This window comes from Salvelinus fontinalis, chromosome 19 (genome assembly GCF_029448725.1).
Source record: "Salvelinus fontinalis isolate EN_2023a chromosome 19, ASM2944872v1, whole genome shotgun sequence".
Lineage (NCBI taxonomy): Eukaryota > Metazoa > Chordata > Actinopteri > Salmoniformes > Salmonidae > Salvelinus > Salvelinus fontinalis.
This window is the reverse complement of record NC_074683.1, coordinates 38,519,667-38,546,744: the sequence shown is the minus strand read 5'-3', so window position 1 is coordinate 38,546,744 and position 27,078 is coordinate 38,519,667. Positions and strand designations below refer to the sequence as shown.

The 27,078-nt window shown below is 41.4% G+C and overlaps 1 protein-coding gene across 9 annotated transcripts in view; it reads right to left on the bottom strand.

Annotated features, from left to right (window-relative positions):
• Positions 1-27,078, bottom strand: part of LOC129816698 (dedicator of cytokinesis protein 9-like) — a 196,685-nt gene that overhangs the window by 127,173 nt on the left and 42,434 nt on the right. For 4 of the 9 annotated variants that reach the window (XM_055871479.1, XM_055871483.1, XM_055871484.1 and 1 more), the window contains exon 1: positions 15,820-16,363. The exons of 3 other annotated variants lie outside the window; for them this stretch is intronic. In XM_055871479.1, coding sequence (XP_055727454.1) covers positions 15,820-15,996 — 177 coding nt within the window. In that variant the 5' untranslated portion in view covers positions 15,997-16,363. Of the gene's footprint in view, positions 1-15,819; positions 16,383-27,078 lie in introns of those variants that run through there. 2 more of the 9 variants (XR_008753592.1, XM_055871485.1) reach the window with 2 other exon arrangements.

Sequence of the window (27,078 nt, the reverse complement as noted above, 5' to 3'; positions counted from 1 at the left end):
TAGAATCCCTATTCATTTCAATAGGATCTCTTCTATTATTTATTTTAACTAGGCAAGTTAGTTAAGAACAAATTCTTATTTTCAATGAGGGCCTAGGAACAGTGGGTTAACTGCCTTGATAAGGGGCAGAACGACAAATTTGTACCATGTCAGCTCGGGGATTCGATCTAGTTGAGTTACAGTAATAGAACACTATAGTTACAGTAATAGAACAATATAGTTACAGTAATATAACACTATAGTTGAGTTACAGTAATAGAACACTATAGTTACAGTAATATAACACTATAGTTACAGTAATATAACACTGTGGTTGAGTTACAGTAATAGAACACAATAGTTACAGTAATATAACACAATAGTTACAGTAATAGAACACAATAGTTACAGTAATAGAACACAATAGTTACAGTAATAGAACAGTATAGTTACAGTAATATAACACTATAGTTACAGTAATTTAACACAATAGTTACAGTAATAGACCACTATAGTTACAGTAATAGAACACTATAGTTGAGTTACAGTAATATAACACTATAGTTACAGTAATAGAACACTATAGTTACAGTAATAGAACACTATAGTTACAGTAATATAACACTGTGGTTGAGTTACAGTAATAGAACACTATAGTTACAGTAATAGAACACTATAGTTACAGTAATAGAACACTATAGTTACAGTAATAGAACACTATAGTTACAGTAATATAACACTGTGGTTGAGTTACAGTAATAGAACACAATAGTTACAGTAATATAACAGAATCGTTACAGTAATAGAACACAATAGTTACAGTAATAGAACACTATAGTTGCGTTACAGTAATAGAACACTGTAGTTGAGTTACAGTAATAGAACACTATAGTTACAGTAATAGAACACTATAGTTACAGTAATAGAACACTATAGTTACAGTAATAGAACACTATAGTTGAGTTACAGTAATATAACACTATAGTTACAGTAATATAACACTATAGTTACAGTAATAGAACACTATGGTTGAGTTACAGTAATATAACACTATAGTTACCGTAATATAACACTATAGTTACAGTAATAGAACACTATAGTTGAGTTACAGTAATAGAACACTATAGTTGAGTTACAGTAATATAACACTATAGTTACAGTAATAGAACACTATAGTTACAGTAATAGAACACTATAGTTGAGTTACAGTAATATAATACTATAGTTACAGTAATAGAACACTATAGTTGAGTTACAGTAATATAACACTATAGTTACAGTAATAGAACACTATAGTTGAGTTACAGTAATATAACACTATAGTTACAGTAATAGAACACTATAGTTGAGTTACAGTAATATAACACTATAGTTACAGTAATAGAACACTATAGTTACAGTAATAGAACACTGTAGTTGAGTTACAGTAATAGAACACTATAGTTGAGTTACAGTAATAGAACACTATAGTTGAGTTACAGTAATAGAACACAATAGTTACAGTAATATAACACTATAGTTACAGTAGTAGAACACTATAGTTACAGTAGTAGAACACTATAGTTGCGTTACAGTAATAGAACACTATAGTCGAGTTACAGTAATAGAACACTATAGTTACAGTAATAGAACACTATAGTTGAGTTACAGTAACATAACACTATAGTTGAGTTACAGTAACATAACACTATAGTTGAGTTACAGTAATATAACACTATAGTTGAGTTACGGTAATATAACACTATAGTTGGGTTACAGTAATAGAACACTATAGTTGAGTTACAGTAATAGAACACTATAGTTGAGATACAGTAATAGACCACTATAGTTGAGTTACAGTAATAGAACACTATAGTTACAGTAATAGAACACTATAGTTACAGTAATATAACACTATGGTTGAGTTACAGTAATAGACCACTATAGTTGAGTTACAGTAATATAACACTATAGTTGAGTTACAGTAATATAACACTATAGTTACAGTAATAGAACACTATAGTTGAGTTACAGTAACAGAACACAGTAGTTACAGTAATAGAACACTATAGATACAGTAATAGAACACTATAGTTAAGTTACAGTAATAGAACACTATAGATACAGTAATAGAACACTATAGTTGAGTTACTGTAATATAACACTATAGTTACAGTAACAGAACACTATAGTTACAGTAACAGAACACTATAGTTACAGTAATAGAACACTATAGTTACAGTAATAGAACACTATAGTTGAGTTAGAGTAACAGGTAATGAAGAAATGTCTGAGTATTTTAATTACTTTGTAAAATGAATGAGATGAGAGATGAGGTAAAGAGAGTAGAGAGACTGTAGGCTTATAAGGAAATTAGGCCTGGATAATATCATATTATAGTCTTAGCAGAGGTGAAAGAAGATTTCATTTCTTCCCAGTATAGGACCTCCTATGTGTGCACAGGCTGTTTATGTGGCTAATCATATAATTACATGTAGAATCCCTATTCATTTCAATAGGATCTCTTATATTATTTATTTTAACTAGGCATGTTAGTTAAGAACAAATTCTTATTTTCAATGAGGGCCTAGGAACAGTGGGTTAACTGCCTTGTTAAGGGGCAGAACGACAGATTTGTACCATGTCAGCTCGGGGATTCGATCTAGTTGAGTTACAGTAATATAACACTATAGTTACAGTAACAGAACACAATAGTTACAGTAATATAACTATAGATACAGTAATAGAACACTATAGTTACAGTAATAGAACACTATAGTTACAGTAATAGAACACTATAGTTGAGTTATAGTAATAGACCACTATAGTTGAGTTACAGTAATAGAACACTATAGTTGAGTTACAGTAATAGAACACTATAGTTGAGTTACAGTAATAGAACACTATAGTTGACTTACAGTAATAGAACACTATAGTTACAGTAATAGAACACTATAGTTACAGTAATATAACACTATAGTTGAGTTATAGTAATAGAACACTATAGTTGAGTTACAGTAATAGAACACTATAGTTGAGTTACAGTAATAGAACACTATAGTTGAGTTACAGTAATAGAACACTATAATTACAGTAATAGAACACTATAGTTACAGTAATAGAACACTAGAGTTGAGTTACAGTAACAGGTAATGAAGAAATGTTTGAGTATTTTAATTACTTTGTAAAATGAATGGAATCACATACAAGACATAAACTTAAGTTACAAAGCATTAGCCTGTCTAGGATCAGCGTGGCGCTAGCGGCACCCCCCCCCCCCCCCACTGAAAAACCAGTGCCGCGAAATTCAAAAAAAATATTTTTTTAAAATATTTAACTTTCACACATTAAAGTCCAATACAGCTAATGAAAGACACATATCTTGTGAATCCAGTCAACATTTCCGATTTTTAAAATGTTTTACAGGGAAGACACAATATGTAAAGATGTACATCTATTACCTAAAAACACATTAGCATAATCCACCATCTTTTATTTGTCCACCAACACCAGTAGCCATCACCAATTCGGCTAAACTAAGATATTTATAGCCCCTAACCAACAAAAAAACTCATTAGATGACAGTCTGATAACATATTTATGGTATGGGATAGGTTTTGTTAGAAAAAAGTGCATATTTCAGGTAGATGGCATAGTTTACAATTGCACCCACCATCACAAATGGACTAGAATAATTACAATGAGCAACGTGTGTACCTAACTACTAATCATCAAACATTTCGTAAAAATACACAGCATACACGAATCGAAAGACACAGATCCTGTGAATACAGACAATATTTCAGATTTTCTAAGTGTCTTACAGCGAAAACACAATAAATCGTTATATTAGCTTAGCACATAGCAATTAGCAGCCCAGCATTGATTCTAGCCAAAGTGAGCGATAAAAGTCAACATCGCCAAAAGATATTAATTTTTTCACTAACCTTCTCAGAATTCTTCCGATGACACTCCTGTAACATCACATTACAACATGCATATACAGTTTGATCGAAAATGTTTATATTTAGCCACCAAAATCATGGTTAGACAATGTGAAATGTAGCTCAGCTGGTCAGAAAATGTCCTTGCGCCACTTAGACAGTGATCTACTCTTATACATAAATACTCATAAACGTGACTAAAAAATATAGGGTGGACAGGGATTGATAGACAATTTAATTCTTAATAAAATTGCGTTATTACATTTTTTAATTTATCCTTACTTTTCAATACAATTTGCGCCAAGCGAAGCTACGTCAAAAAACATGGCGTCCTAAGCCACTAAAATGTTTCGACAGAAACACGATTTATCATAATAAAAATGTCCTACCTTGAGCTGTTCTTCCATCAGTATCTTGGGCAAAGGATCCTTTCTTGGGAGAAATCGTCTTTTGGTGGAAAGCTGTCCTCTTGCCATGTGGAAATGTCAACTGCGTTCGGGATGAACTGAAAAGCGTGCCCAACTTTTCACATCGTTGCAAAAATAAATGTCCCAAAATCGCACTAAACGGATATAAATTGCTATAAAACGCTTTAAATTAACTACCTTATGATGTTTTTAACTCCTATAACGAGTGAAAAGATGACCGGAGAAATATAACAGGCTAAACTAACGCTTGGAACAGGTGCGCGCCGGTGTCCTCTAGGCTCATGACGCAGCTCCCAAAGAATGACTAGCTTCAGGGTTTTATCATTTGTAGGGCCTGTGAACGCGCAATCCACCCCGTTGGAATCGTCATCACGTAAAGGCATCCAGGGGAAGACGTAAGAAGTGTCCGTATAGTCATAGCAACGACAGTGCCCTTTTAAATGACTTCAGAAGAGTGGCCAACATTTCTCAAATCTGACTCCATGTCAGGGAAATTGCTGTAGAATGGGCTCTGTTCCACTTAGAGACAAAATTTCAACTCCTATAGAAACTATAGACTGTTTTCTATCCAGTAATAATAATAATAAGCATATTGTACGATCAAGGATTTTGTGGGAAGCCGTTTAAAAAATTACCCAAATTAGCATAAATAGTCTAAACAGCGCCCCCATCCCCAACAGGTTTTAACAAGCATTACAAGGCATCTTAGTAAGCATGGTCAGAGAGAGAGAGAGAAACCATACCCTGAAAAGCCATGCCCCAAAAGTCTATGGGGTAGAGAGAGAAAGAATATCTCACCACAGCAGGTCAGGAACAAATACGAGAAAGAACATTGAATCTTAGACCCCTTTACAAGCATTTGAGTTGTTTAGATTGTTGTTGACCAATAGCACTGTAAAGTTAACCTCCAATCAGATTGTCAGATCTACATGATGTAACCGCTACTTCTCAGAGGTGTGACAATGGTGGTTGACAAAACCAACACAGAGAATGATGAATTCCTAAGACCAACACAGAGAATGATGAATTCCTAAGACCAACACAGAGAATGATGAATTCCTAAGACCAACACAGAGAATGATGAATTCCTAAGACCAACACAGAGAATGATGAATTCCTAAGACAACACAGAGAATGATGAATTCCTAAGACCAACACAGAGAATGATGAATTCCTAAGACCAACACAGAGAATGATGAATTCCTAAGACAACACAGAGAATGATGAATTCCTAAGACCAACACAGAGAATGATGAATTCCTAAGACCAACACAGAGAATGATGAATTCCTAAGACCAACACAGAGAATGATGAATTCCTAAGACCAACACAGAGAATGATGAATTCCTAAGGCCAACACAGAGAATGATGAATTCCTAAGACCAACACAGAGAATGATGAATTCCTAAGACAACACAGAGAATGATGAATTCCTAAGACCAACATAGAGAATGATGAATTCCTAAGACCAACACAGAGAATGATGAATTCCTAAGACAACACAGAGAATGATGAATTCCTAAGACAACACAGAGAACGATGAATTCCTAAGACAACACAGAGAATGATGAATTCCTAAGACAACACAGAGAATGATGAATTCCTAAGACCAACACAGAGAATGATGAATTCCTAAGACCAACACAGAGAATGATGAATTCCTAAGACAACACAGAGAACGATGAATTCCTAAGACAACACAGAGAATGATGAATTCCTAAGACCAACACAGAGAATGATGAATTCCTAAGACAACACAGAGAATGATGAATTCCTAAGACCAACACAGAGAATGATGAATTCCTAAGACAACACAGAGAATGATGAATTCCTAAGACAACACAGAGAATTATGAATTCCTAAGACCAACACAGAGAATGATGAATTCCTAAGACCAACACAGAGAATGATGAATTCCTAAGACCAACACAGAGAATGATGAATTCCTAAGACCAACACAGAGAATGATGAATTCCTAAGACCAACACAGAGAATGATGAATTCCTAAGACCAACACAGAGAATGATGAATTCCTAAGACCAACACAGAGAATGATGAATTCCTAAGACCAACACAGAGAATGATGAATTCCTAAGACCAACACAGAGAATGATGAATTCCTAAGATAACACACAGCAAATTGTTGCATACAGTTGATAAGAAGAGTCCCTTCTGGGGCTGGGCTGCCCTACAACGGCACCTAAGTATATTGCTAATGTCGTATCATGAGGTCCATGGCAATACCTAGATCAAGAGAACACCCAGGCCATGTGTATGACACTGGTAGCTGTCAGAGTTTCCACTGGTAGAACAAGATGACAGAGATGAGGTAAAGAGAGGAGAGAGACTGTAGGCTTATAAGGAAATTAGGCCTGGATAATATCATATTATAGTCTTAGCAGAGGTGAAAGAAGATTTCATTTCTTCCCAGTATAGGACCTCCTATGTGTGCACAGGCTGTTTATGTGGCTAATCATATAATTACATGTAGAATCCCTATTCATTTCAATAGGATCTCTTATATTATTTATTTTAACTAGGCAAGTCAGTTAAGAAGAACAAATTCTTATTTTCAATGACGACCTAGGAACAGTGGGTTAACTGGCTTGTTCAGGGGCAGAATGATAGATTTTTACCTTGTCAGCTCGGGGATTCGATCTTGCAACCTTTCGGTTGCTAGTCCAACGCGCTAACCACTAGGCTACATGCCTCCCCATCTCCGTGGGTCTAGTCGTAAAGATTTGTCATTTAACTTGTAAAATGTATGACCTTTTATTGTGTCATGATGTTTTTATCTGATTGTCAAACGATCACTTCACCTCCTACTAGGCATCCTGTGTACGCTCACTCTCTCACAACCTGTTTCCAGCCTCCAAACAGTGGTGAACGGAAACAGACATCTGTTACACTAAACACCAACAAGTGTACTGACATTTGGCAATTGTCATTAGGCCTGAATTTATGCGTCCATTGCCTGTTCTCGCGTGTCTTGGTGTCGGACAGTCATCTCTGCCTTGGCAAAATGTCTGTGTTTTCGTGGAACCACGTCGTATTTCTGAGTGTAGGCTATACCCCCCGTTTTCAAGTCCATTTTCACAGTTGTCATGCCTCTGACATGATGTAATGATACATAGTGGCGTAATAGCCTACAGCTTTTTTGACATTTTATTTTAATTATTGTGATGTTTTACCAGTACGGAGTACGACAACTATTTATTTTGCCGGACCGCCGTACCAAACCGCCTTAGTAGTCTTAAACAGAGGGGACATGGGAAATAAACAGGTCCTACATCTGGTCCTAATGATATTAAGACTACACTAGATTAAAGTCAACGAGGTCACCATCTAGAGGAGGAGAACAACAGATACATTTGGCTCGGTAATTCAATTTATCCAGAAGTAATTCCCAGTGATGCTGAGCAGAATTTTGGACAAGCAATCGCAGTGCTCCAATGGACAGCAACTGTCGTCCAGTCTGACGCCTCAGACAAGCTCACTTTTAAATCACATTAAAGGGCGATGCCAGTGAGGGCTAGACAGTGAGGGCTATGGCAAAAACAGAGACTTCTATATGCACAGGAGGTTGGTGGCACCTTAATCGGGGAGGACGGGCTCATGGAAGTGTCTGGAGTGAAATTAATGAATTATGGCATCAAATATATCAAATACGTGGTTTCCATGGTTTCCATGTGTTTGATTCCATTCCATTCTCTCCGTTCCAGCCATTATTATGAGCCGTCCTCCCCCCGGCAGCCTGTGATTCCTGAAATGCAGAGCTTGTTGGATAAAACTCCCATCTGCTGTCAACATCAAAAGTGGTTAAAGCTGACTGCATGCTGACAGTGAATTCAAAGCTATTCAGTGGCTGGCTAGCTAGATATACTACAAAAATAATTTGACCAGGTTCCCATGAAGCAATTGTAATGACCGTCCACCACAACATACCCAAAAGTTTCCTGATTAGCAAGGGCCGGTCTGTTTAATTTCATTGTGTATTAGAAACACAGATTGTGATCATTATGAGGGGATTTTGCAAGTGGTTGAATGGTGAATTGGGCTTCCCAGTAACCAAGAGGGTCGGGGCTTAGCGAAGGTTCAGTTGAGTCATTGGGCATGTATTAAAGACAATTTATGGTAATTCCGGAATCTGGATTGGCTGTCCAGCCTTTACTACAGAAGTCAGGGCATTCATTCATCCTTCTTGTGCTTTGTGGAGCGGAGCTGTCAAGGAAGTTGTCAAGGAAGTGAATTTGTGTTTATACAGGACGTATCGCCCCCACTTACCGTTAGCCAATCATGTCAATACAGAGCTACAGGAGCCAACCTCATTGTTAAAAGAATTGTGAGGCGCACAGCGATGATTTGGCCTCCGCAAGCCTAAATCGTCTTTCACCAGCAAAACCATTGTTAGCCTTCAAGCTCTGCAACACACCACCTGGACCAACTTGACATCCCTTCTCTCTACCTCTCGGTACCTGAAAAATTGAACTTTGCGCCACCATTCTCTCTCCCTCCCGCTCCCTGAAACATTAAACTTGACGTCAGTTCTCTCTCCCTAAAACATTCAACTTGCCATTCCTTCTCCCTCCCTGAAACATTAAACTTGACGTCACTTCTCTCTCCCTAAAACATTCAACTTGACATCCCTTCTCTCTCCCTAAAACATTTAACTTGACGTCAGTTCTCTCTCCCTAAAACATTCAACTTGACATCCCTTCTCTCTCCCTAAAACATTCAACTTGCCATTCCTTCTCCCTCCCTGAAACATTAAACTTGACGTCACTTCTCTCTCCCTAAAACATTCAACTTGACATCCCTTCTCTCTCCCTAAAACATTTAACTTGACGTCACTTCTCTCTCCCTAAAACATTCAACTTGACATCCCTTCTCTCTCCCCCTGAAACATTCAACTTGACATCCCTTCTCTCTGCCCCTGAAACATTCAACTTGACATCCCTTCTCTCTCCCTGAAACATTCAACTTGACATCCCTTCTCTCTCCCCCTGAAACATTCAACTTGACGTCACTTCTCTCTCCCCCTGAAACAGTCAACTTGACGTCACTTCTCTCTCCCCCTGAAACAGTCAACTTGACGTTACTTCTCTCTCGTTCCCTGAAACATTCAACTTGACATCCCTTCTCTCTCCCTGAAACATTCAACTTGACATCCCTTCTCTCTCCCTGAAACATTCAACTTGACATCCCTTCTCTCTCCCCCTGAAACATTCAACTTGACGTCACTTCTCTCTCCCCCTGAAACAGTCAACTTGACGTCACTTCTCTCTCCCCCTGAAACATTCAACTTGATGTTACTTCTCTCTCATTTCCTGAAACATTCAACTTGACGTTACTTCTCTCTCGTTCCCTGAAACATTCAACTTGACGTCACTTCTCTCTCCCCCTGAAACATTCAACTTGACGTTACTTCTCTCTCGTTCCCTGAAACATTCAACTTGACGTTACTTCTCTCTCCCCCTGAAACATTCAACTTGACGTCACTTCTTTCTCGTTTCCTGAAACATTCAACTTGACGTCACTTCTCTCTCCCCCTGAAACATTCAACTTGACGTTACTTCTCTCTCGTTCCCTGAAACATTCAACTTGACGTTACTTCTCTCTCCCCCTGAAACATTCAACTTGACGTCACTTCTTTCTCCCCCTAAAACATTCAACTTGACGTCACTTCTCTCTCCCCCTGAAACATTCAACTTGACGTTACTTCTCTCTCGTTCCCTGAAACATTCAACTTGACGTTACTTCTCTCTCATTTCCTGAAACATTCAACTTGACGTCACTTCTCTCCCTGAAACATTAAAATTGACATCCCCTCTCTCTCTCTCGCTCCCTGAAACAGTCAACTTGACGTCACCTTTCTCCCTCTCGCCCACTGAAACAGCCAACTTGACGTCACCTCTCTCCCTCACCCCCTGAAACAGTCAACTTGACCTCACTTCTCTCTCCCTCTCGCTCCCTGAAACAAACATTCCATTGATAACATCAGCGGGCACATTTGCTTTTGTGTGAAAAACCTCTAGGAGCTTTAGAGTAGGAAGGAAGCTGTGCTCTTGTCAACAGTGTGGTAAGAATATAGTCATGCTGTACAACAGCTTAGCAGGAGTGACATAAAGACAAAGGATTAAATACTTAGAGAGCAGAAGCATAAGACCTCTTTTCACTGCACTACTTTGACAACACAAACTAGGTCCAGGAGAGATAGTGTAAAGAGACGGACATGAACTCAGCAAAAAAGAAACGTCCTCTCACAGTCAACTGCGTTAATTTTCAGCAAACTTAACATGTGTAAATATTTGTATGAACATAACAAGAATCAACAACTGAGACATAAACTGAACATGTTCCACAGACATGTGACTAACAGAAATTGAAAAATGTGTCGCTGAACAAAGCAGGGGGTCAAATTCAAAAGTAACAGTCAGTATCTTGTGTGGCCATCAGCTGCATTAAGTACTGCAGTGAATCTCCTCCTCATGGACTGCACCAGATCTGCCAGTTCTTGCTGTGAGATGTTACCCCACTCTTCCACCAAGGCACATGCAAGTTCCCGGACATTTCTGGGGGGAATGGCCCTAGCCCTCACCCTCCGATCCACCAGGTCCCAGACGTGCTCAATGGGATTGAGATCTTCACTGGCCATGGCAGAACACCGACATTCCTGTCTTGCAGGAAATCACGCACAGAACGAGCAGTATGGCTGGTGGTACTGTCATGCTGAAGGGTCATGTCAGGAGGAGCCTGCAGGAAGCGTACAACATGAGGGAGGAGGATGTCTTCCCTGTAACGCACAGCGTTAAGATTGCCTGCAATGACAACAAGCTCAGTCCGATCATGCTGTGACATACCGCCCCAGACCATGACGGACCCTCCACCTCCAAATCGATCCCGCTCCAGAGTACAGGCCTCGGTGTAACGCTCATTCTTTCAACGATAAATGCAAATCCGACCAGCACCCCTGGTGAGATAAAACAGCGACTTATCAGTGAAGAGCACTTTTTGGCAGTCATGTCTGGTCCAGCGACGGTGGGTTTGTGCCCATAGGCGACGTTGTTGCCGGTGATGTCTGGTGAGGACCTGACTTACAACAGGCCTACAAGCCCTCAATCCAGCCTCTCTCAGCCTATTGCGGACAGTCTGAGCACTGATGGAGGGATTGTGCGTTCCTGGTGTAACTCGGGCAGTTGTTGTTGCCATCCTGTACCTGTCCCGCAGGTGTGATGTTCGGATGTACCGATCCTGTGCAGGTGTTGTTACACGTGGTCTGCCACTGCGAGGACGATCAGCTGTCCGTCCTGTCTACCTGTAGCGCTGTCTTAGGCGTCTCACAGTACGGCCATTGCAATATATTGCCCTGGCCACATCTGCAGTCCTAATGGCTCCTTGCAGCATGCCTAAGGCATGTTCACGCAGATGAGCAGGGACCCTGGGCATCTATCTTTTGGTGTTTTTCAGAGTTTTCATAACTGTGACCTTAATTGCCTACCGTCTGTAAGCTGGTAGTGTCTTAACGACCGTTCCACAGGTGCATGTTCATTAATTGTTTATGGTTCATTGAACAAGCACGGGAAACAGTGTTTAAAACCCTTTTAAAATGAAAATCTGTGAAGTTGTTAGGATTTTTACGAATTGTCTTTGAAAGATGGGGTCCTGAAAAAGGGCCGTTTCTTTTTTGGCTGAGTTTATATGAACATTTATCTTTAAGAGACATCTCCCACATTGCCTCTGATACCACATACCCCCCTTTGAGTGGTAACAGTGTAAAGACAAGGATTCAGGCCACAATAATTACCTTAATACCAGTAGACAGCATTGTTGCTCTATTAGACAAATTTAAAATCACAGGCTTGTAAAATATCCACACATTTGTGAATCATTGCATGAAATGTGCAACGCTATGTGCAATATGGTTCAGATGCTCCTGTAAAGTGTGAATTACTATTCTTATTTAGTTTGTTTATTTACTATGGTATTTACGGTATGACAATAGCTGCATGCCCTGATTTCAGCGGCCATATCACCGTAAATGCTGTATGACCACTGCAGATGTCGGATTGACCATGCAGAGCCCTTTACTGTATGAGCCTGGACCGAATAACTTCCTCCTCCTGCCACCCCTATCTGAGTCTGTGTGTGTGTGTGTGTGTGTGTGTGTGTGTGTGTGTGTGTGTGTGTGTGTGTGTGTGTGTGTGTGTGTGTGTGAGCCTTTCCTTTAAGTTCTCCCACACTGAGAGATTATGACTTTTTATTTTTTTAATTATTTAACCTTTATTTAACTATGCAAGTCAGTTAAGAACAAATTCTTATTTACAATGACGTCCTACCCCGGCCAAACCCGCGCGGCCCTATGGGAGGAACGTATAGGACAACACTAATGTTTATCGTCTTTGCAGACGGACCAAAGAAACTTCTATAAATGACAAGCATAAAACCAAGGAGAGCAGAACTTCAGTCTTAGACAGTAACATTAGACAGGGGATTCCTGCACTGCTGTCCAATCTGAAACATGGTTTTACAAAGTCTGTAACCAAGGAGCTAAACATTCCACCATTTTGTATTTCTTCTGACGTTCTATCAGTAACAGTAGCACAATGGCATGTCATGCAGCTTCATTCTTTTCACCTAGTGATTTGTGACACGGACAAACGCTTAGAGGGAATTCAATCAGCAGTGATTTATTACCAGAGCATCTCTGAGCCATGTAAGGTCATACTGCCCTTGACCCTTGACCTATAAACACCTCTAAACACATCCTCTACCACGGAGCCTTCAATCTGTTCACATCACAGTTAACCTGACTGTCACATTCAGCAGGAGGAACGGGCCATCAGCATCCATCAGACATAGTTAGGACGCAACCCAAACGGCATACGATTCTCTACCTGGACCATAGGGCTCAGTTAAAAAATATATTTAAAAAAAATGACTATATAGGGAATAGGGTGCAATCAGGGATACATCCTTAGAGAGAAAACAAGACAAAGGTCAGGACAGACAAGCTGGTACCGGGTTGAACAGAAGATGCCCCCCGGCTACAGCCAGCCAGCAGCTCAAAGATGGAAGGGTTGATTGATTTCTAGCAGACACAGAACCCACTGTCTCACTGCACAGGGTTTAACCCATTGAGCGGAGCACAGAGGGGAGATTCACAACGCCTCCACTTATATTACACACACTAGAGCATCAAGTAAAATACAGTCTTCTCGGCTTACTTCTGAAATGCAGTATGTCAGTTAAAGGAGGAAATGGATGCATTTATAAAAAAGAAACGAATATGATGCTCATTTTAAGTACATAAAAGCGATCTTGTGGCTTTGGGCACTTCAAATAAGCTAATATACAGTGCCTTGCAAAAGTATTCATCCCCCTTGGCGTTTTTCCTATTTTGTTGCATTACAAGCCGTAATTTAAATGGATTTTTATTTGGATTTCATGTAATGAACATACACAAAATAGTCCAAATTGGTGAAGTGAAAAAAAAAAAAACTTGATTAAAGAAATTCTAAAAAATACAAAACGGAAAAGTGGTGTGTGCATATGTATTCATCCCCTTTACTATGAATGAAGCTAAATAAGATCTGGTGCAACCAATTACCTTCAGAAGTCACATAATTTGTTAAATAAAGTCCACCTGTGTGCAATCTAAGTGTCGCATAATCTGGCACATGATCTCAGTATATATACACCTGTTCTGAAAGGCCCCAGAGTCTGCAACACCATTAAGCAAGGGGCACCACCAAGCAAGCGGCACCATGAAGACCAAGGAGCTCAGGGACAAAGTTGTCAGGGACAAAGTCAGGGACAAAGTTGAGGAGAAGTACAGATCAGGGTTGGGTTATAAAAAAATATCAGAAACTTTGAACATCCCACGGAGCACCATTTAATCCATTATTAAAAAAAGGCAACAAAGAGACCAAAGATAACCCTGAAGGAGCTGCAAAGCTCCACAGTGGACATTGGAGTATCTGTCCATAGGACCATTTTAAGCCTTACACTCCACAGAGCTGGGCTTTACGGAAGAGTGGCCAGAAAAAAAACATTGCTTAAAGAAATAAATAAGCAAACACGTTTGGTGTTCGCCAAAAGGCATGTGGGAGACTCCCCAAACATATGGAAGAAGGTACTCTGGTCAGATGAAACTAAAACGGGGCTTTTTGGCCATCAAGGAAACCTGGCGCAAACCCAACACCTCTCATCACCCCGAGGACACCATCCCCTCAGTGAAGCATGGTGGTGGCAGTATCATGCTGTGTGGATGTTTTTCATCGGCAGGGAATGGGAAACTGGTCAGAATTGAAGGAATGATGGAGGATGCTAAATACAGGGACATTTTTGAGGGAAATCTGTTTCAGTCTTCCAGAGATTTGAGACTGGGATGGAGGTTCACCTTCCAGCAGGAAAATTACCCTAAGCATACTGCTAAAGTACCACTTGAGTGGTTTAAGGGAAAATGTTTAAATGTCTTGGAATAGCCGTGTCAAATCCCGGACCTCAATCCAATTGATAATTTGTGGTATGACGTAAAAGATTGCTGTACACCAGCGGAACCCAGCGGAACCCAACTTGAAGGAGCTGGAGCAGCTTTGCCTTGAAGAATGGGCAGAAATCCCAGTGGCTAGATGTGCCAAGCTTATAGAGACATACCCCAAGGGACTTGCAGCTGTAATTGATGCATAAGGTGGCTCTACAAATTATTGCCTTTGGGGGGTGAATAGTTATGCACGCTCAAGTTTTCAGTTTTTTTGTTTGTTTCACAATAGAAAACATTTAGCATCTTCAAAGTGGTAGGCATGTTGTACAAACTCCCCCAAAAATCTATTTTAATTCCAGGTTGTAAGGCAACAAAATAGGAAAAATGCCAAGGGGGTGAATACTTTCGCAAGTCACTGTAGCAACACAATGGGATCAGGCCTACTTCCCTACAGATCAGGATATATATATTTGACCTACAGTAAGTAGGCTCTGACCATCATTGATCCATTTGTCATATCACATTTTGCTACCATGGAAGTGTATGCTTGGTGTTAAAGGAAACCTTGAAAAGTTCCCCACATAATGGACAGGGAATAGAGTGGATTTAGGAACTGAGATCCTGTCTCCGGACACTGTTCTGTTTAAATCTTTCATTTAAAGAAGCACCTGGCAGCTGTTCAATCTAAAAGGAGAGCAGGAGTGGAGGGTTGTGTGTTAAACTGTATCGTACAGGAAGGTACAGAATGATGAAGAGATGTGATTAGATCAATCTGGCAGAAGTATTAACAACACACATGCAAAATATACACACGTTTGGAAACACACACACACCCACCCACACACACCCACACACCCACACACACACACACCCACACACACACACACACACACACACACACACACACACACACACACACACACACACACACACACACACACACACACACACACACACACACACACACACACACACACACACACACACACAGTACACTAACACACACCTTCAGTACTCTAGGTTTTGGCCATGGGACCCAGGACTCCCCCTGGCTGCATGCTCCTTGGTCATCCTCTGTCTGCCAAACAGGCTGGGCTGCATCACTCGGGCAGGTGTACCCACAGTTCCTCTCTAAGACTGTACGTAGTCCGTCAAACACAACCACACTGGTGGTGCACCCCATCACTCCAGGTCCAAACAGGCATCACTCACTAGCCTCCTCAGGAGAGCCGGACGATGACCCAGCTCCCCAGATCCAGCTCTCCTCCAGATTGGTTCATCCTGAAAACCAGCCGCACCCGGATCCACAACTTCCTAGGATGGCATAGCCCGGAAAGCCTGGAGAGAGAGTTTATCCAGCAAGAGAAAGATGTCTCGGTCAGAGCCACAGCAGAGTAGAGCTCTCCCAGCCTGTGTTTGCAGGATGCCTCAGTCAGCAGTCAGAGAGAGAGAGAGAGTGAGAGATGGGGGGAGAGAGAGTGAGAGATGGGGGGATGAGGGATGCTGTGAGTGCTGCTGCAGCCAATGCTTAACCTTGTTAAAATGCAGCTTCTATCAGCTGCTTCTGCGGCTGTGGATCTCTCGCTCTCTCCCTCTCTCCCCCCCCTGCCTCTCCCTTCTTTGAAACCTCAATTCTCTTTTTTTCCCCGTGTTCACAGTCAGCCTACACATCTGTGAATGAAAATATTAGCATTCTTTGAGGAATGCATTCAGAAATAAGCAGGGATAACCACACCCCAATCCAGTAGTGAAAGCTCTGCAAGGGGAGGGGATGTGACCACGAAGATCAAGGAGTTGACTAAGGTCTGCATCCAGAAGGCAGGCTGTTGCTACAGTCAGGCAAAGTAGCTCTGCATCCAGAAGGGAGGCTGTTGCTACAGTCAGGTAAAGTAGCTCTGCATCCAGAAGGGAGGCTGTTGCTACAGTCAGGCAAAGTAGCTCTGCATCCAGAAGGGAGGCTGTTGCTACAGTCAGGCAAAGTAGCTCTGCATCCAGAAGGGAGGCTGTTGCTACAGTCAGGCAAAGTAGCTCTGCATCCAGAAGGGAGGCTGTTGCTACAGTCAGGTAAAGAGGAACATGGCTGAGTGCTTATTTAGTTCAAGTGGGAAACAAGGAGCAACAAGGGACAAAATCTCCCCGAATCAAATGAATGAGGTAACCTAATTTACACTTGACTAAATCATTAATAATGACATAGCAGCATACTGATTAAGGAAAGCCTTAATAAAAACATTGATTAAAAACTTCATCCTCGGCCAGGCTGTTTGCAAAGCAGTTTTCTAAACGAACATGATCCTCTGTAATCTTCTCAAGCAAGGAAAAGCTAATAAAATAAAATAACAAGATTTGTGGCAAACCTACTCTGTGACTTGACATACAAACAGCAGCTGAGTCAATCAGACTGTGTTCAAAGACAAATCTACTTTACATTAGAAACCTAGAGAATGTCAGATATGGTTTAAAAAAAGACCAAATGTACTGACCAATGCTTTTGCTCAAAGTCATCTCTATTTACAAAACACACCAGAGACATATAAGGATTTAGGCCTTGTATGCTAAGACAGGGGTTTTCAAACTTTTGTTGCCCAGTGACCCCGGCCCAGGCAAACCGGTGACCCCGGCCCAGGCAAACCGGTGACCCCGGCCCAGGCAAACCGGTGACCCCGGCCCAGGCAAACCGGTGACCCCGGCCCAGGCAACCCGGTGACCCCGGGACCCCCAATATACTGAATGTTATAAAAATTTAAAAAATAAAATAATAAAATAAAATAAAATAATAAATAAATAAAATAATAAAATAAAAAGTTTTGTCTCATCATCAGGTGAATGATAATGGCAAGTATACGTAATCAATATTTGAAAATTAACAGATTTGGTAGACAGTTTCATTATTTTGACTTCCCCACAATTCATTGGAAGTGTACACTGTAACATAGTCTATTAACTAGTCTGTTGCCGCGGTAAAGCAAATCTACTGCAACTCTACAAATGTTCCCATTGAGCGGAGAGAATTCTGCTGTTTTTAAGCTCATTTTCAGCAATTCTACACTGTTTGGCATGGAGCTGAGAGACAAGTTTTCAGTTTTAAAGCTCATTTCCTGAAATTCTATGCATTTTGCATGGCTCAAACATAACAAAATCAAGAGCTTTGTCCTCCCTGTTCTACCAAGTGAATTAAAAAAACATTAGAAGGGCAATTCCATGGTAACGCACTTTAAAATGTATGCCAAACAAAAACCATTGATTTCAAGGTTTACCGAACCATACAACTCTATGCACAAGGACTTCTTTTAAAAATGTCCACTGGTAAAATCTCCCTCAGGTTTTCATGCAACCACATTTTTCAAAAACTCTTAAATATCTGCTCCGAATTAAGATTCAAAGATGTCTACAGAAAGAATGGGGTGTCGGCTATTACATGGCACCTTGACTTTGAAAAAATACCTTTTGGTTATTAAACTACAGTAAGAGAAGTGGATTTACACCCAGTAACAGAAATACGGTAATGGAATTACACAAGTTTTTACATCACAGCGCAGCACAGCAGAATACAGTAGAGTACAGTACAGTAGAGTACAGTAGAGTACAGTGCATTACAGTACAGTACAGTACAATAAAGCAGAGTAGAGTAGGGTAAAGTACAGTGCAGTAGAGTACAGTAGAGTACAGTACAATAAAGTAGAGTAAGGTACAGTAGAGTACAGTAGAGTACAGTACAGCACAATAAAGTAGAGTAGAGTAGGGTAAAGTACAGTGCAGTAGAGTACAGTAGAGTAGAGTAAATAAACTCAGTACAGTAGAGTATAATATACAGTACTCTACTTTTCTTTACTGTACTGTACTCTACTATGCTCTACTCACTGTACTGTACTCTACTGGATTGTACTGTACTGTGCTGTGTTAGCCAAACTTGTGAAAAATAGTGTATGTCTATGATAGGTTCAGCTTTGGTCCTGTCCGGTCCCTCTGTGGACGTTAACATAAAGGCCAAGTACGTACGGTACAGCCTCCTAGATACTGAAGTACATACGGTACAGCATGTCTCCTAGATACTGAAGTACATACGGTACGGCATGTCTCCTAGTTACTGAAGTACATACGGTACGGCATGTCTCCTAGTTACTGAAGTACATACGGTACAGCATGTCTCCTAGTTACTGAAGTACGTACGGTACAGCATGTCTCCTAGTTACTGAAGTACGTACGGTACAGCATGTCTCCTAGTTACTGAAGTACGTACGGTACAGCATGTCTCCTAGTTACTGAAGTACGTACGGTACAGCATGTCTCCTAGTTACTGAAGTACATACGGTACAGCATGTCTCCTAGTTACTGAAGTACGTACGGTACAGCATGTCTCCTAGTTACTGAAGTACGTACGGTACAGCATGTCTCCTAGTTACTGAAGTACGTACGGTACAGCATGTCTCCTAGTTACTGAAGTACGTACGGTACAGCATGTCTCCTAGTTACTGAAGTACGTACGGTACAGCATGTCTCCTAGTTACTGAAGTACGTACGGTACAGCATGTCTCCTAGTTACTGAAGTACGTACGGTACAGCATGTCTCCTAGTTACTGAAGTACGTACGGTACAGCATGTCTCCTAGTTACTGAAGTACGTACGGTACAGCATGTCTCCTAGTTACTGAAGTACATACGGTACAGCATGTCTCCTAGTTACTGAAGTACATACGGTACGGCATGTCTCCTAGTTACTGAAGTACGTACGGTACAGCATGTCTCCTAGTTACTGAAGTACGTACGGTACGGCATGTCTCCTAGTTACTGAAGTACATACGGTACGGCATGTCTCCTAGTTACTGAAGTACGTACGGTACAGCATGTCTCCTAGTTACTGAAGTACATACGGTACAGCATGTCTCCTAGTTACTGAAGTACAGTGCATCTTCCTATATAATGGAAGGGTTGATCCACCAGAAATAGGATGGATAATACGTACACCATTTAGAATGAGATTCATGAATTTACAAGTACAAATGTATGCAAACAGTGGCTGCAGTCTGTCTATGGGTACAGGGTAATTTACCTAAGAGTGGCTGCAGTTTGTCTATGGGTACAGGGTAATTTACCTAAGAGTGGCTGCAGTTTGTCTATGGGTACAGGGTAATTTACCTAAGAGTGGCTGCAGTTTGTCTATGGGTACAGGGTAATTTACCTAAGAGTGGCTGCAGTTTGTCTATGGGTACAGGGTAATTTACCTAAGAGTGGCTGCAGTTTGTCTATGGGTACAGGGTAATTTACCTAAGAGTGGCTGCAGTCTGTCTATGGGTACAGGGTAATTTACCTAAGAGTGGCTGCAGTCTGTCTATGGGTACAGGGTAATTTACCTAAGAGTGGCTGCAGTCTGTCTATGGGTACAGGGTAATTTACCTAAGACTGGCTACAGTCTGTCTATGGGTACAGGGTAATTTACCTAAGAGTGGCTGCAGTCTGTCTATGGGTACAGGGTAATTTACCTAAGAGTGGCTGCAGTCTGTCTATGGGTACAGGGTAATTTACCTAAGACTGGCTACAGTCTGTCTATGGGTACAGGGTAATTTACCTAAGACTGGCTACAGTCTGTCTATGGGTACAGGGTAATTTACCTAAGACTGGCTACAGTCTGTCTATGGGTACAGGGTAATTTACCTAAGACTGGCTACAGTCTGTCTATGGGTACAGGGTAATTTACCTAAGAGTGGCTGCAGTTTGTCTATGGGTACAGGGTAATTTACCTAAGAGTGGCTGCAGTTTGTCTATGGGTACAGGCCAGGGTAATTCATCTAAGAGTGGCCTCAGCGTAAATCCATTTTAATTCAATTACTTTGACAGCATTTCGTTTGATAAAAACATGTAAAAAAAGAAACGTTTATATGTTAGCCCATGGAAGAAGTGGTCAGAGAGTGACTTTTTGGATCTGAATTCCAAAACATTCAGGAAATATAGTTGCTCAAAGTTGAGCCATTTTACATACCTCACCATACCATGAGACATCCATGTCACTGGAAAAGATGAACGGTTTGATATAATTTAAAAGCTTAAATAGTGTTGTCAAACCATTTTATTATTTCTTGAAAAAAAAGTTTTGTAATAAAAACATATTTTAAAATCTTTAACGTCAATTATCTAAAAACGTGTAAATGTTAAAAAAAACGAACGTAATATATTATTCACATGTTGTAGCTTAATCCCTATTTCACATCATCTGAGCTTTTTGTGTTCTTGCAGTCTGTTTTATGGGTACAGGGTAACTCACCTAAGAATAGCTGCAGTCTGTCTTATGGGTACAGGGTAACTCACCTAAGAATGGTGGCAGTCTGTCTTATGGGTACAGGGTAACTCACCTAAGAATAGCTGCAGTCTGTCTTATAGGTACAGGGTAACTCACCTAAGAATAGCTGCAGTCTGTCTTATAGGTACAGGGTAACTCACCTAAGAATAGCTGCAGTCTGTCTTATGGGTACAGGGTAACTCACCTAAGAATAGCTGCAGTCTGTCTTATGGGTACAGGGTAACTCACCTAAGAATGGCGGCAGTCTGTCTATGTACTACTCCATTACACTAACAGCTATACTGAGGGGGCAATAACATTGATCGGGACACACACCACAGGCAGCATGAAAAGTACTTCCTAAGGTTCAGTGTGCTGAACTCCCTCTGCCTGCGTGTCTGTGCTCTGTTAATATTTCAGCAGCACTTGACACACTGAACTACATTAGACTAGGGGAGAGAGAGAGAGAGAGAGAGAGAGAGAGAGAGAGAGAGAGAGAGAGAGAGAGAGAGGAGAGAGAGAGAGAGAGAGAGAGAGAGAGAGAGAGAGAGAGAGAGAGAGAGAGGGAGAGGGAGAGGGAGAGGGAGAGGGAGAGGGAGAGAGAGAGAGAGAGAGAGAGAGAGAGAGAGAGAGAGAGAGACAGAGAGAGAGAGAGAGAGAGAGAGAGAGAGAGAGAGAGAGAGAGACAGAGAGAGAGAGAGAGAGAGAGAGAGAGAGAGACAGAGACAGAGACAGAGAGAGAGGGAGAGGGAGAGGGAGAGGGAGAGGGAGAGGGAGAGGGAGAGGGAGAGACAGAGACAGAGACAGAGACAGAGACAGAGACAGAGACAGAGACAGAGAGAGAGAGAGAGAGAGAGAGAGACAGAGAGAGAGAGAGAGAGAGAGAGAGAGACAGAGAGAGAGAGAGAGAGACAGAGACAGAGAGAGAGAGAGAGGGAGAGGGAGAGGGAGAGGGAGAGGGAGAGGGAGAGGGAGAGGGAGAGGGAGAGGGAGAGGGAGAGAGAGAGACAGAGACAGAGACAGAGACAGAGACAGAGACAGAGACAGAGACAGAGAGAGAGAGAGAGAGAGAGAGAGAGAGAGAGAGAGAGAGAGAGAGAGAATACTTCAATTATACTCACTGATTAGAAAGACATCCACTCTTCCTATCCCCCATAGCCTGCACTCTAAAGCAGGATAGACTGTCAGATGGTGGAGAGAGGGCTTTTAGGCTTAACATATAGAACAGCAAGTCGCTTGGTACTGTAAGACCATCCCCTAAGTAAGGTAAAGGGCAATAGGATAATGTACTGTACACGATTATGACAAAGCAATGTCAGAGTGACTTTACAGCAGAGTGGTTTCATACGAACCCAGGTCACGAAATGAAATCCATAGAATGGGTCTCTTTAAGCCTCCATCATTTTTCAACTGTAGGTGGTACAACGTTTTACCACTTGCTCTGTAATACGAGTAGTATTTTGATTTAAATAAAAATATGTTTACATAAAGCTATGAATATTGAAAAATGTAAACATGAATATTGAAGTCGAATGTTTTAATACAGTGTATTATTGGACATAATATAGTCTGCAGGCATATCACCATTCCAGAGTGGGATCTCTGTTACTTTTAAAGATATGGTTCATTTTACACAGAGAAATTGGCATAGTGGGCAATGTAACAAATCACAGGTCTCTTTTTGCTTGTATTGTTGCCCATCCTGCAAATCACCAGCAGAGGGCGACCATTTTGAATCCATTTTCACATTCACTCTGTTGGTAATGTTTACAAATTTGGTCCTAACTCGTAAAGTAGCAGAGATCTCTGTAACTGTAATATGCCCGAACAGTATATAATGTTCAACAATATATTGAAACATTCGCCCAATCCCAAATTTTATTTTTTCAATATTCATAAATGAATGTACTTTTTAATTTTTACATTTTGCTTTTAGATACAAATGTAAAATATACACAGAGTGTACAAAGCATTAAGAATACCTTCCAAATATTGAGTTGCACACCCTTTGGCAGGAATTACAGTTGTGAGTCTTCTTGGGTACGTCTCCAAAAGCTTAGTTTATACACCTGGATTGTGCAATATTTGCCCATTATTCTTTTCAAAAATCTTCTAGCTCTGTTAAGATGTTGGGAATGATGGCTAGACATAGATTTTCAAGCAGATTTAAGTCAAAACTGTAACTTGGCCACTCAAGAACATTCACTGTCTTCTTGTTAAGCAACTCCAGTGTAGATTTGGCTTGTGTTGTAGGTTATTGTCCTGCTGAAAGGTGAATAGCTCTCCCAGTGTCTGGTGTAAAGCAGACTGAAGCAGGTTGTCCTCTAGGATTTTGCCTGTTATTTTTCATCCTGAAAAACTCCCCAGTATTTGCCGATGTCAAGCATATCCATAACATGATGCAGCCACCATCATGCTTGAAAATAAGGAGGCAGGCAGTTACTCAGTGATGTGTTGCGTTGGATTTGCCCCAAACATAAGGACAAAAAGTGTATTCCTTTGCCATGAAATTTGTGCAGTCTTACTTTAGTGTCTTGTTTAGTGTCTTGTTCCAAGATGCATTGGAATATTAATATTCTGTATATTTGTATTGTTATCTTCACTCTGTCATTTAGGTCATTATTTTTGAGTCACTACAATGTTGCTAATCCAACCTCAATTCTCTACCATCACAGACATTGAACTTTGTAGCCGTTTAAAAATCACCAATGGCCTCATGGTAATATCCCTGAGCAGTTTCATTCCTGTCCTGCAGCACAGTTCAGAAAGACGACTGCATCTTTGATGTGTCCGGGTGGTTTAATACATAATCCACAGCAGAATGATTAACTCGACCATGCTTAAAGAGATATTCTACAATGGGTTGGTCAAAACAAGCACTGTCATTGGTTCTAAGCCATACTAAAAAACCTGTTTAGCACGGGTAAGCCTATGATGCAACAATGGGCATCTTGTTTTCTGTTCCATCTGACAAATCCCTGCACAGCCAGTGTCCCATCAGCTCAGCCAGCCAATTCATTAACCTGATCTCCACTGTAAAAGGCATCTAGACATTATGTCCCCTTGCTTCTAGCCTAACATTTGGTTCGCAATAACAGGGGGGTTGTACAACATTGCTGTCCGTCTCTCGACATTTGCAACATGGTTTCAGTGTTGACCTTTGATCTCCACTGTCCTATTGAGAATGAAGTTGTCAGGGAGAGATGGACATCTTTTCTCAGCCAGTTGAAATCATGAATCAGCATCATTGTTATAGATATACAAATAAATGTCAATGGAAAAAAACGCAGCAAAGCCGTTTCTAAAGGAAGTTGTTTAGCACCTCCTCCTCGTGTACCATTGCTTTATTCAATGTCTGATTTGTTATTGTTACCCATCTACCAATCACTGCCCATTTGAAAAGCTCCCTGGTCCTTGTAGTTGAAGCTGTGCTTGAAATGCAATACTTGACTGAGGGACCTTACAGATGTTGTATGTATGAGGGACAGAGGAAGGGTTAGTCATTCAAAAAGCATGTCAACCCCTATTATTTCACAGATAATGAGTCCATTAAACTTTTTATGTGTATTTTTAAGGCACATTTTACTCCTGAACTAATTTAAGGTTGCCTAAACAGAGCCTGAATACATAGGCAACAACTATATTTTACTTATTTAATGTATAATAATCTTTAAACAAATGTACATGTTTTCTTCCACTTTGACAGAGTATTTTGGATTGTTGACAAAAAAATATGACAATGAAATCAATTTTAATCCCACTTTGTAACACAACGAAATGTGGAGAAATCTGAATACTTTTGCAAGGCATCTCTTTGTCTAGTCAAGTGGGTTCTATCTCTTTAAAACAATATGTGTGTCAACGGTGAACACCAACACAAACAACAGCTAGGTGAACTGGCTGATGATTCATTACTAGAGGACATGTTTCTGAAGTGCCACAGTTGGTTGGAATACATCTCTTACCTTGAGGACACAGATTCTTCCTCTTGCTGAGGCATGTCTCGAAAAATGCAGCAAACACTCAGTTTCCTGAGTCCCATTACGAAATCATTATCTTGTATTTCTTAATTTCAGAATTCATGACGATAGCGTGAGTTGGTATACTTTTTTTCATGCCATGGCCTGCAACAACGTTACTTGTGGTTGTGTCAGGGTTTGACCTTTAAAAGTCCCTTTAGAAAGCCATTTCTCAGAGTGGGTCCATGATAAGTAACCAGCTGAGCTGCTAGAGAAAGGCACATTTGCAACAGTACTCACCACACCCTTTCATTTTGGAGGGTTGATGTCAGGGAATGGTTTTCTTAGCAACGCAGTGCAAGAAAATCTCATACATATGCAAGAGGTACAGTCTATGAGTACTGCTGGGTATCAGGAGGTACAGTCCATGAGTACTGCTGGGTATCAGGAGGTACAGTCTATGAGTACTGCTGGGTATCAGGAGGTACAGTCTATGAGTACTGCTGGGTATCAGGAGGTACAGTCCATGAGTACTGCTGGGTATCAGGAGGTACAGTCCATCAGTACTGCTGGGTATCAGGAGGTACAGTCCATGAGTACTGCTGGGTATCAGGAGGTACAGTCCATCAGTACTGTTGGGTATCAGGAGGTACAGTCCATGAGTACTGCTGGGTATCAGGAGGTACAGTCCATCAGTACTGCTGGGTATCAGGAGGTACAGTCCATGAGTACTGCTGGGTATCAGGAGGTACAGTCCATGAGTACTGCTGGATATCAGGAGGTACAGTCCATGAGTACTGCTGGGTATCAGGAGGTACAGTCCGTGAGTACTGCTGGGTATCAGGAGGTACAGTCTATGAGTACTGCTGGGTATCAGGAGGTACAATCAGTGAGTACTGCTGGGTATCAGGAGGTACAGTCCGTGAGTACTGCTGGGTATAAGGAGGTACAGTCCGTGAGTACTGCTGGGTAGAGCTGGGCCATATGGAGAAAAATCTACTAACCCTCCAGCCCCACTCTACTAACCCCTACTGCCCCACTCTACTAACCCTCCAGCCCCACTCTACTAACCTCTACTGCCCCACTCTACTAACCCTCCAGCCCCACTCTACTAACCCCTACTGCCCCACTCTACTAACCTTACTGCACCACTCTACTAACCCCTACTGTCCCACTCTACTAACCCTCCAGCCCCACTCTACTAACCCCACTGCCCCACTCTACTAACCCCACTGCCCCACTCTAATAACCCCTACTGCCCCACTCTACTAACCCCACTGCCCCACTCTACTAACCCCACTGCCCCACTCTACTAACCCTACTGCCCCACTCTAATAACCCCTACAGCCCCACTCTACTAACACCTACTGCCCCACTCTACTAACCTTACTACCCCACTCTACTAAACCTACTGCCCCACTCTACTAACCTTACTGCCCCACTCTACTAACCCCACTGCCCCACTCTACTAACCCTACTGCCCCACTCTAATAACCCTACTGCCCCACTCTAATAACCCTACTGCCCCACTCTAATAACTCCTACAGCCCCACTCTACTAACCCCTACTGCCCCACTCTACTAACCCCTACTGCCCCACTCTACTAACCCTACTGCCCCACTCTACTGACCCTCCAGCCCCACTCTACTAACCCCTACTGCCCCATTCTACTAACCCTCCAGCCCCACTCTACTAACCCCTACTGCCCCACTCTACTGACCCTCCAGCCCCACTCTACTAACCCTCCAGCCCCACTCTATTAACCCTACTGCCCCACTCTACTAACCCTACTGCCCCACTCTACTAACCTTACTGCCCCACTCTACTAACCCTCCAGCCCCACTCTACTAACCCTACTGCCCCACTCTACTAACCTTACTGCCCCACTCCACTGACCCCTACTGCCCCACTCTAGTAACCCCTACTGCCCCACTCTAGTAACCCTCCAGCCCCACTCTACTAACCCTACTGCCCCACTCTACTAACCTTACTGCCCCACTCTACTAACCTTACTGCCCTACTCTACTAACCCT